General features: G+C 42.6%; 1 protein-coding gene across 1 annotated transcript; it reads left to right on the top strand.

The window, feature by feature from the left end:
- Positions 1-4,341: 4,341 nt before the first annotated feature.
- Positions 4,342-4,899, top strand: LOC108114030 (ctenidin-3). Its single transcript, XM_017224777.2, has one exon. The coding sequence runs from the start codon at positions 4,382-4,384 to the stop codon at positions 4,700-4,702; it is 321 nt and encodes a 106-aa protein (XP_017080266.1). The 5' UTR covers positions 4,342-4,381; the 3' UTR covers positions 4,703-4,899.
- The last annotated feature ends 7,595 nt before the right edge of the window (positions 4,900-12,494 follow it).

Genomic DNA, 12,494 nt, shown 5'->3' with positions numbered 1-12,494 from the left:
TATAAATAGAGATATAAGTCTGTGCTTTTGTCACATTCCGATTCGTAAATCTGATTATGAAAAGCGTTTAATTTCTGTGAATAATTGCACTTTTCAATGGAAGTTGATTGAAAAAAGTCATATATGTATGTAGATATGTTTCAACGAGCTGTTGGAAATGCTGTTTGACAAGCGACAACAACGACAACAAAGGCAGCATTTTGTTATTATTTTTGTTATTATTCCAGCTCTTGGCAATGTCAACAAATTTGCGCTTTTATCTGTTTGCACAGCATACGGGGCCACCCACTGCCCTCTCCTCCTCTCACGCTCTCTTCGTCCCACATTTCAGTTTGTGTGTTTAACATAAAGCGATTAATTGCTTTTCATTAAACGCAGCTCGTTTTCCCCATCTCATTTGCCAGCGCCGCCTTTTGCCAGCTGCGCTTATTTAACTTTTAATTTGAAGTCGCGTTGAGGCAATTTCGAAATGTGTTTACCTTGGAAAAACGACTTATGCCAGAAACTTAAGAACACTCTTAAGCGTAGCTTGAAGAAGTTGAAGATAAGATAATGTGGAGATTAAACTGCATATAGTGTTAAATATTAACGCTTAAAACAAGTCTTAAAATATATTTTAAGTTTATATTCCTTTAAAGACACAAATTTGTTTTTCTCTCTTTAACACCCACTTTAGCTGACAGCAGACTGGCATCAATAATTCTTATAAATGTGAAACAATTTTCGTAGTCCTATGTAATTGGCCGTTAAGCAGTCTACGCGCCATGGTAAAAAATATGATTCTGGGCCAGACAGGTGGGCAAACAGTGATTCATCTGGCAAATATTCAGACCAGACAACGCCCAGTTTACAGTTCAAAGGTGGCTGGAGGTCAAGGCCGAGGGGCCTACACAAGCAGCGAATTTGAGGCGAATCCTCGGCTAGACGAAAGACGACAACAACATAAACAGCTGGCCAAGTAATTGGCGTGGGCTTAACTGCAGGGCAATCAACCAGGCCAATATCCCTGGCCAATACCATTACCAATATAAGCGATATATCATCTTATTTCAGCTGTCTGCTTACCAATCGCCTTCGCCTTCGCCTTCGCCTTCTCCTTCGCCTTTATGGCCATGGTAAAAACCCATCAAAAGCAATAGAAACTTTACAACTTGCAGACATCTTTTGGGTCAGCGACAAGAATTTTGAACTCGACTTGACTTCATTGATGGCCAAGTGAGTATGTTCGGGTATGTAAGCTTGTGTTTGCATACGATGTGGAACATTGGCCCTAAGCTCTATTGGACATTGGCCATTCATGTTGGATGGAGGGGAAAAGTGAGGGGGGAGGGGGATACACAAAAACCGAAGTGCATTGAATTTGAGCAAACTCTTGGGTTGAAGTTTCCGAAAAGCATTTCCTTGTCACCATTCGAACTTTTCTACCCATTGTACATGGCTTACGCCTGCATTCCGCCAAAAACGACCAGCCTTAGCCTTGGCCCCCTCGCATAAGCCATGGCTAACAGAAGTCTGTTATTAACCACGTGCTATCCTGCAAGTTGGCGATTCTGCGCAGTTCGAGCGCTGTTTACCTCTCTGCCCAAGCTGTTCCCAGTATTTTGGCCCACGGTGCGTATGATTGATAAACCAAAATAAATATTTGCCAGCCTCCGCGATGCATAAAGGGCCAAAAACTTGAGGACCTCAGCTAGGGTATGGTATTAAGGAGGGCATTTTTAGGCGTTGGTCGCACGTTGTCGAGGGGTTATGACCCCCTCAAACCCTCTGCTCCTCGTGAGAGGGGGGTGTTCCTTCAAACATCTGTGTTATGGGCACAAATATACACACACACACACACACACACATACAGATAGGCAATACAGACTGACAGCAGTGACCTTGAGGAGGCTTTTGCATTGCCTGTAAAACAAGAGAGCGCGTGGCCCAGTCTGTGTCTGTGTGCGTCACGTGTAAGCAGTTTGGCTTCTGTCCTGTTTTTACTTTGGGTGAGCAGCATTGGCCTCCCTGGCATTGTAAAAACTAATGGAAATTTAATTTCTGTTTGGGGTGGCATTAGCATTTTCAGAGCAGTTGCCATGATTATTATGCTTATTATTTTGAAGACTTGGTTGTGGGCGTCGTCGCAATTGCCGAGACTCAGGTGTCGATTAAAGCTGATTAACTGAGACACAGCAGATGTTGGGTAGCTTGTGGTTTCCCTCCTCCACCCTGCCAATGCATTGAATTACAATTTAATTGTCAAGGCAGCACAGGATGTCTGTTGGATTTTGCAACTGTCAAAGTGACAAACATGGGGCACTGCCTCCCCCTGCACCATTCATCCACTTATTTATGCCTTTTGAGCATTTGTTGGGCACCCGGAGTTCCCTAGTTCGAGTCATGTGCTGTGGCAGGCAGACACACACACACACACACACTCATAAATTGCTTTTGACATGCTCCGTTGACTTTTATGAGCGAGGATTGTCTTTGGCCCTCCTCCTAATTAGAGCCATGTCCTGGGTAGTCGGTTGTCTTCTCTCTCTCCATTTAACAAGAAGCCATGTCAGTGGCAGACTCCGAACTGCAAACCGCAAAACGAACGAAAACTTTGCGAAATAGAAATGTTGCAAAATATTTTGAAGCAGATTCAGCTCTTGTCTGCTTTCTCCATTTCGTTGTTTATTTTTCGTTACCATTTTCCCCTACACTTTCTGACAGAAACAACTTTTTGTTTCGTTCAGGTTAAATGCGCGCGAATTGTTTTTTGGCCAAGGGAGAAACTTTGTGATTTAACTTTTGAATAACCGCCAACAGGGGAAAGGGAATTTTGCGGGGAGAAGCGCGAAAAAGGAGAGAGTGTGCCAAATATTTAAGTGAAATTCTTTTTCAGCTGACTCAGCAGACAAAGGTTCCTAGGCAGAGCCACTGCCAGTGCCTGTCGACCAGTTTGTCATTTGCTAGCGCACTTAACGACCAAATGCCAGTCAGCATCTAGTAGCTGCTGTCCCTGAAAATTGGTATACATTTAATGGTCTTAACCTTTTTATGCAAATTACTGTTAGTCCTCCAGTCTATCCAGTTCCGGGTTCGTTCTCCTCTTCCTCTGCTTTTTAGTCACATTTGCGGATAGAAGGACAAACATGGATTCTGCTGCGGTCTCAACTTTTTTGTCCTACTTGCTAATCAACCTGTTTGCTTAGGCCGTAGGACTTTGTACAGGACCTGGGCTAATGGCCAGGAGATTTTTTAATTAATGCACACATGCGGCGTATACGTAATGAGGGTCAGATCAAGCCTAGGGCCAATTAAAAAATACTTAACTTATTTTTATTAAAAATATATACCTCTGTTATAGTTTTTCAAAGTGTATTTTCTGTAACTTAAAAGTTTAAAAACACATTTCGCTATTCTCTGGCCTTCAGTTTTCCATATAAATTTATATTTTCCTTCTGGCTAGTTTATTTGCCCGAGTTGCAAGCTAAGTTTTCCCCGCTTATCCAAGCTGCTTTTCATGGCAAAGTTATGAAATGTATAAATTTTTCAAGCCAAGTACCCGGCTGTGGTCAGCAAAAGTGGAGGGAGCTGGGCGCCTCATGGTTGACCGACAATTTATTACAATCACGTCAAAACTCATTTGAATGGCCGCCATACCAGCCGCAGTTGCCGGCCATAAATCAGATGCTGCACTGCAGCTGATAATGCTGCAAGTTGGGGTGGCATTAGGTTGGGAACTGGGCGAGAGTTTAACTCCACTGTGGGCAAGCACAATCTCAATTGAATTGGCCACTGACTTCTGGCCGAAAACGAAGTGAACCAAAGGAGCAGGATGCGCTTTTCGTTTTTTTTTTTTTGGTTTGCAGTTTCTGGGTCAAAGGCAAAATGGGTCAGACGCTGAGGAGCCCACGCAGGAAGGCCGTATAAATCACAGCGAAAGTTGCCGAAAATGAAAAGTGAAAATTGCTTAAATTTTATTTGAGTTTAGCAAGGGAAAGCTACAAAAAGTTAAACTAACTTAACATGGCTTTTCTAGCTGTGTTCTGAGTTGGTTAACTCCGTTAAATCTGATATTTAATCTGGAACTAAAAACTTAATAAATGGCTTTGCCACATGAAAATACCTTCTAATATGCCATCAAGTGTTCTGCCAACAATTAGCAAATAATTGAGACAGTCAACACCCGCTACACGTTGCATGATTAATGGCTTAAACATCTCACAAGTAGTTAGCAGTTCTCTAGTGGGCTGCAAGCTCAAGATCAAGATCATAAGTTTCCTATGCCATGGCTGCAACATGACTTGGCTGGATCCAAGCCAGTGACTATATAAGCTGGGCTTTGGCTGGGCTTAAGGCATCAGTTACTTGGAAGTCTCCAACAGTTACGGATATCCAGTTCATCATGCGCTTCACTCTGCTCGCTGTCTTCCTCTTCGGAGTGATCTTTGCTATTGTGTCTGCCGGTGGAAATGGCGGTGGCGGCGGTGGAGGTGGCCAAGGAGGCTGGCAGAAGGGAGGTGGAGGCGGTGGCGGTGGACAAGGAGGCTGGCAGCAAGGCGGAGGCGGTGGCCAGAAGAATGGAGGAGGCGGTGGAGGCTGGCAGAAGGGAGGCGGCGGCGGCGGCGGTGGCAAGCATGGCGGTGGAAATGGAGGTGGTGGCAAGCACGGAGGCGGCGGCGGTGGTGGCGGTGGCGGTGGCAAGCATGGAGGTGGCGGTTGGTAAATCTCCCCCCAAGGATTCCCCACATCGAACCACTGAAACTACGCCAGCAACTACCCAAGACCTGATGCAGAATGCCAAACTAAAATCTCCTAACAGCACAATTCTCATGACTCTTTCCTAAACTCAACTCCTTTATTCGCGCAGTTGTTTTCTTGATTGTTTAATCGAAATAAAATTTAATCTCTTGCAATTCAAAAGGACATCTCTTTTAATGTGGCTAATTAATAAAATAAAATAAGGTAAGAAAGTTCCAAAAGAAAGTCAACTTCCAACCCAACTTAAGCTTCCTGCTGCAGGATAAAATCCATTATCAGGACTTTGGCTTGCCACTCAAGAGAACCTGCATAAAGCTGCACAAATTGACTTGTTTATGCGATAATTTCGTGGAGAAACTCGAACAATTCGATTATTTAGTGATTTTGGAGGATTTCTAAAGACTGTCAGGGGAAAAGGCTAAGCGAGAAAAAAAGGGAGAAAAACACTAAAAGAGGATGGCCAGGGCAGGGCAGGGCAGGGCAGCTCACAGCTGTTTCCAGGCTCACATGCCTTGGAAAATAAAACAAGATTTATTTAGTTGGCCCGGCATTAACTGTTGCCCTTTTGTTATGGCCAAGATGCCCCTTCCTTAACCGACAGGAACTCTTCTATAACGACTTTGTATTCATGTGTGTGTGTGCTAGTGTGAGTGTCGAAGGAGCCAGCACATAAAACTCAGATGGGTTTTCTTTTCATTAAAAGCGGATTTACGCACACTCACAAAGTGGAGAAAGGTGGAGAAGGACACAGGACACAGGACACAGAAGACGGGACGAAGAAGGCAGAGCAAGCAAGCCGGGAAGTGAGAGCAGCTTATTGCACAATAAACACGAACCCAACACACACACACGCACACATGCACACAAATTATGAGGCTGGCCAGGCGAAGAAAAGTCCCCTTGGTTTTCGGATGCTGACTCAGCTCCAAGAAGTTTCCCTCCTCGTGCACTGAGGAAAGGATCATAAAACTTGACCAACATTGCAACATGGGTTAGTCATAGGAAAAGTTGTATAGAATTAGTTTAAATTTTTCCCAGTGCATAAAAAACCCAGGCGATAACGAACCTTCAAAGGCGAAGGATATGTGTGGTGTCCTTTGTGTGCGTGTGCTAGTCGTCAACTGGTCAATGTTGTCACAGACGAATGTCAACAAGAGATAAGCCATTCATTTTATTCATTCATTCAGGCCCGAATACACCCCGATGTGTCCCTCCCCCGCAATCCTCGTCTTTGGCAGTTAACTATTCCGTAATTTGAGACTTGTTTGCTGTCACTCGAGACGAAAATAATCGACTTTGCCACGCCGTCGTCTACTACTTGGTATCTTGCCATATCGCAATCCTTGAGGAATTTTTCGGGCGCGACTTGTCTCCGATTTCGTGGGGCAGACCAAGTAAATACTCGTAAAAACACGTATACGCAGGGCCAGCTTTGTGGTCCGAAGGATTGGATACCCTCAAGGATACGTCAATTATCGTTGTGACCAATGGTTTACATAAGCTTTATATATATTTACATACATATATATGTAAAAGTATTCTCTGTAAGATAAGCCCAATCGATTCGTGGTGTAAGCTGTCGGCAGCAGATGAAAGTTACCCCATGTTGATTTTAATGAATGGCTGGAATTTCTACAAGTTTTATTCATTTATTTTACTTTGTCTCGTAAACCGTTTGATGTTGTTAAGTAATTTGTTTTGAAATTTACTTGCCTCTTCTTATAAATATAGTTTAGTTCTTAACAATAATTTAATTTCGCCTTAACTACCCTTAAACGCAATCCCATTTCCCAGGGCATAGGAAAATAAACGAAAGCCCAGTTGTGATATTTTTTGTCCCATTTACTTGAATGATTATTTTTGTGTGTGTCTGCCTGTCTGCCTGTCTGGTTGGTTGGTTGGTCGTGTGCCTGCATGCTAGTAAGAAACCCAAAGTCCTTTGCTAATTATGCCACAGAGTTTTGCTGTTGACTTTGCCCTGGTCTTGGAAATAAATGATAGGATGCTTGGTCAGCTCATTCACATCCTGGCCATGTTTGTTGACCATTTCTTGGGCTTTTGGCCATTTGCCCGAGACAAAACAAATGTTCCTGCATCCGGAGCAGAGTTCTTCTACCGTTCTACCACGCTGTCTCACTGACTCCAGCTCGGCCTTACACATGTATCCGAAGTTCCTCCTGCGGCGACCGCCTTCAGTTTTTCTGTGAACGGCCACGCCAAATGCATTTTTCAACTTCTGACCAGGACAGCCAGCGGCCCTTACTAGAGCACTGAAAGAAAAGTTCTAACTAGAAACTAGAATTTGTTGTTATAAATACTTAAAGATTGCATCAAAGGTTATACTTTAAAGTCACTTAAAGCTGTCACAACCTCACAGAAAGGACATTTTCTGATGACAAATCTTGGCTATGATTTATCCCAGTGTGTTGATGACTTTGGTGCTGATGCTTCTGGTCGGTCGCCCGCCTCGTTAGCCACAGCAGCATTTAAAGGGCTGGGGGATATGTTGGTAAAATGGGTTCGGGCCAAATGTTGCACGGTGAAAAATAACAGAGCACCGGATGTGTCGCCTCCCATTGCCCCGCATCGCCAGTCGGTTTGAGTGCTGTTTGACTTGCGTATAAATGCAATTTACAGTTGCAGGCGAAGCCTCATGAATTTTAAGGAGCTGCCAACTTGAACTCACTGCCACGCCCAACCGGAATTACTTTTCAACCACCCACACTGCTTGGGTGTGTGTGTGAGTGTGTGAGAGTGTGTGCGATAAATGCGTTACTTAATTGTGTGAACTCATTTCTGATAGGTGGGCGTAGCTTGTAGTAGTAGCAGTAGTGGTGTAGTGGTGTTAAGGAAATGCAAATTCTGAATGCCAAAATGGGAAATTGAAGAATCGAAGAAGATTTTGGGTGGCCACAGTCGCATATTGCGTATACGCCTACGTAAGGGGGGGGAGGAGAACGGGGGAGTATTTACAGTTTGCTGGCCCTTATTTATTGCACATGGTTTTTATTGAATTCTTCGGCACAGACAGGCAGTCAAAAGGAAGGAGTGCCGGCGATATAAATATTTATACCCGGACGTATAATATTGCCGGCATTGTCCGGTGGGCGGGCACTGGGCCAGGAACTCCCAGTTGGCCGATGGTTTTTAAATTGATTTCTCGCATCCATTGTGCCAGAGCCCCGCCACAAACAGACAGGCAGCCTCAGTTCCAGCCATATATATAGATATATATATAGAGAGAGAGAGAGAGCTTCCAATCCCGTGACCCTCGAATGGGCAGGCATTTATCTTGCGACCCTTTTGGGACTTCGCAGCCCTTTTTGCCATGGCCAGAAATTGGCTTGTCCGCACTTAAATAATAATCAATTCTATTAAATTATTGAGTAAGCTGCTTTCGCTAATTGTGGGCGGCGAATGGGTGGCCAGAAGCAGTTATTACAGCTTATTTGGCCAAAAAGTTTTCTTATTTTCCCCTTAGCTGCCTCTTTGGCCTGTCATCGTGGCTGGATAAACTTTATTGCCAACTTTATTTTCGCATTTCCTTTCAGGATTTGTCATTGAAGTCCTTGGATGTTTTTTTTTTCGTTCTTTCTTTCTTTCTCTCGATATTTTGACTGTTATCTGGCGCATTACTGTGATTATTGTCGTTTCGAAAAGGATGTGGTAACAGGATACGCTAACTACATGAGCCACATGGCTGCCGTCCCCTTTCGATCCGCCCTTCGCCCAGTCATTTCAACTGGTTCTGAATTAAATTGCTTGTCACAGATAAATCAACAGAAGGCGAATATATTATGCATTTTTTTTATTTGAGATTTAATAAACGAGATGGCGAGATGGAAAATGCAATAAATAAATATTGCACTGCAGGCAGGCAGGCTGACATCGCTTTAACAGGGAATATTTCTTTAATAGCTTACAACGAGATTTCGTATGTGATATATGCATATATTTATTAACCCCTTTTTTTCGGTGGCCCCTCGAACGTAACGTAAATATATACTCGTATATTTTTATATGACCCAGGCAATACGTATTTTTAGCATAGTGTTATGCCTGTTATGAAGATATTATTTAAAGCAATTTGTTATTGTGGTATTCCACTTGTAAGCTTTCGGCTTACGACTTGACTTTTTGTCGTTTTATTGCTGCAACATATCCTTTTCAATAATCTTAACATGTGAATGAATTTCAAAAAAGTAACAAAATTATTTCATTTATGAAGGCCTTTCATTGAGTTTATTAAATAACATTTTGTCTTTTGGTTATTTAAACTATTTAAGAAGATTTAAAAGATTTATTTTGCTGAATAATTATATATTTTTTAGTTTAAAAACTAAACTCTATTTCTACTGCAAAATATTTATTTACATTTCTTTCCACAGCAAAGCCTAAAAGTATGCTTTATTCCACGAAACATATTGACACACATTTAACAGAGCTGTTAATGCCATTGACATAGCATTTAACAAGCAGCAACCAGTTTCTAGCAAACAAAAATCGAAATGCCACTGCAATTAAATATAAAACACTGAAATGCTGCATTGGAGTCAGAAAACAGGACTTCCAGAAGCTGTGAAAATTAAACCAACAAAACGAAAGCAAATATTGTTTATGGTTATTCCTAAACGCAGCACAGACAAACTTTTAATGAGTCGAGCCAACGGGGTTTTGGGGAGTAGATTGGGGATTTGGTGCTTTTGAGTTTAACACAAAATTTAATTTGCACTCGCTACTAAACTATGGAGTGGAAAGCCTTCGCTGGGGATATGGGATTCCCCCGTATTCGGAGTGCGGTTTGAAAATGATTTTGTAATATTGCACACAAGCGCAAGAGCGCTCAGCTGGAAATAGCTGAACGCATGGCACAAATGCGCATAAATAAACATTCCAGGACGAACATTCCTGTGTTTCCCGCAAAGGGATAATGCGGCGGCGGGCTAAGGGAATTCGGTGGGTTACATGCAGGTAATAACCGGATGCAGCTAATTGAATAAAGCGTGTTTAAGCCAGGACATCGCACACACACAGGACATTGCCCTCCTGTCCTGGGATGCTAGAAAATCCGTAAACCCCAACGGACAGGGAGTCCGGTTCAGTTGGGAATGCATTCCTGGTCCACGGAAGCGGAACTTGCACTCTGCCAATGTGTGTGTGTTTGACTAAATATCGCTTAATGGTTAAACTATTTAAATTTTAATTCGCTTTGCGCTGGGGAGGGGTGCTGGGAATAAAACTAGGAATTTATATAGTGCAGAAATCACATTGAATTTTGTCTGTATCTTCATTTTGTTGCAAGGGGAAAGTATATTCCCCCTTCTACTTAGTTCATTACATCTTAACCCCTTCTATTCTATAAGATTAAAGTAAAGAAATTTCCCTCTAGCCCCCACAGTTTTATTTCCGTTTACTTGCGGTAAGCAGCTCATCGGCTAATCCCATATATATTTAGCAAATCACGTACGAGACATCAGACCACGTCTGTACTCGTACATAGCATATATACCGCATGTGACTTACCTGCTTTGATGTTGCAATGATGATTAATGAATACGCATCTATTGAATACGTGCCACGCTGCCGCTATTGTCGCCTCTGGTCCAAACATAATACCCCTAAGACCCCTCAAAAAAAAAAAAGACCTAAAATTTGTTTTCCTTTTGATTGATTTGTCTAAGGCAACCAAAATACTGCTTAATTGGTAGATTCAATGATTGGCAAAAATGGGTTTTATGAACTTAAATTTAAGGCGATTTCTGACGTGTTATGGCACAGAGCGGAAGTCCAAGGGAAGTCAGGAAACAAAGGGGAGAATTATGGTGTGGAAAATGTCAAAGCAAGAGAGAGAGAGAGAGGGAGAGGTGGAAGGCAAAACAACAATTTGATTTGCCGGAAAATCAAATCAATTTCAAAACCGAAGCCTTGGGTATACTCGGCTCGGTTTACGGCTGACTGGGCTGGCTAATTATTTTGGCCAATGGCCACAGACGTCGGGAACGATGGAAGGACGTTGGATGGTGATGATGAGGAGGAGGAGGGACAGCAGGACATGTCCGGGGATCAGCATGCAAAGTCCATTTACCATCGAATGACGCCTACACAGAAGACAGATTAACTAGCCATGTTCCAGGGTGCTACTCACTCTCAGTGCCGTAACCCAAAAAAGGCCAGTCGGCCCCAAAGTAGATTACCAAATTTAACACTTCATTGGGTTTTTATATCCAGGACATGGACATGGTCGATGGACAAAGTTAGCCTGGAAACCCTCCCCGTTGACCCTTGGCCTTTGACATATTTAAAATTCCATTTTATTTACCCACAACACTCATCATCAATGGATATTCCATATTTTATTTGCCGTTTTTAATCAAATTCGCACTCATCGCGCGGTCCCATGAAATATTCAAGTTTCGGCTGTCAACCAGATGTTGTGGGCTGTTACCCAGCCTGACATTCTCGATCTGTTTGGGAATCGGCAGTGGGATATCATCCAGCCCACTGTCAGCTGCCAAAGGCTTCGCATTTCATTCGCTTTTTGGCATTTTTATCGCTCGCCTCGTTCGTTCGCATATATGAGTTTTCCCTTTTCTACGTTGACAATATTTTTAATGAAGTTCCCTTCGCTTTTTGGTTTTCTGTTTTTGTCGGCACGAAGTGTCAAATTAAAATAATCAGAACATGACAGCTACCGGTGTGCTGAAGCGGGAGGGGGTTAACCCCCCTCTATCCAACATCTTTAAGCCCACGCCCCAAAAAAAGTTTGAGCCGGCGAAATATGTTTCATTAGCGCGAATTTCGGCGCATTTCTTGCAACTTATTTTGTGCGCTTCATTAAAGCGACAAATCCGATTAGGTTGTCCACAAAAAGTTCCAATTCCACTTCCAATTCCAGACTCTTACTAAAATAAATTGAAAATTAAATCGAACGTGAACCGCAACATGAACATTAGGCGGCCAGCGACTAAGCATTTAATGTCAACCCCCGGGGTCGTTTCATCTCCGCCAAAAAACAGCCTCGGAAACCAAAACCAAAAAACCATAACAAAAACAAAGCAAAATAAATAAGCAACGAAGAAATAAGGCGAAATTGCCAGCCAGATCAGCGAATCCCTCTCGGTACCCTTCTCAATATTCTACTCGCAAGGGTTCGGCCCGACTGGAAACTTGAGATTTATTAATTCTTAGAATGATTCCTATAAATTTGTCTCTGCATCTGGGTCCACTGACCATCCGATGAGCTGGGACTTGGGGAACGGAAACTGACAGACCATGGAAATCTCGGGCCCGGCAACAGCAGATTTTTATCCAGATGAATTGCATATTGGCATGGGGAACGGGAGGGTGTAAAATGTGCTTAGTAAACGAAAACACTTAATTAATCTTACCTATCGAGCAGACAAGACTTTTACGGGTACTTTAAAGAATTTTTATTTTTATCCAATCTCCTTTCTGTACCATTTTTGTGCTGGACACCTGAAGGTGGGGATTACATTTTCATTAATTTAATATTTTTGGGTCGTTAGCTTACATTTGAACTTAAATTCAAGTGAACTTAAATTACAATAAAAAAAAAATTAAGTATACGCAAAAATCGGTCTGTCCCGCATTGTGGCCTAAAATATCAGTATTTTCTTCATTACGAAGCCAAAAATGATCGTAACATGGAATGTCATACCTCGTTGAATTCGTATTTAAATTCCCCGTCGAACTGTGTACCACACTCAAAAAGTGATTTTTTTGAGAATTTTCGTAAA

Source organism: Drosophila eugracilis, unplaced genomic scaffold, assembly GCF_018153835.1.
Source record: "Drosophila eugracilis isolate 14026-0451.02 unplaced genomic scaffold, ASM1815383v1 contig_2154, whole genome shotgun sequence".
Taxonomy (NCBI): Eukaryota; Metazoa; Arthropoda; class Insecta; order Diptera; family Drosophilidae; genus Drosophila; species Drosophila eugracilis.
The sequence above is the reverse complement of the archived record's forward strand: the minus strand, read 5'-3'. Positions and strand labels throughout refer to the sequence as shown.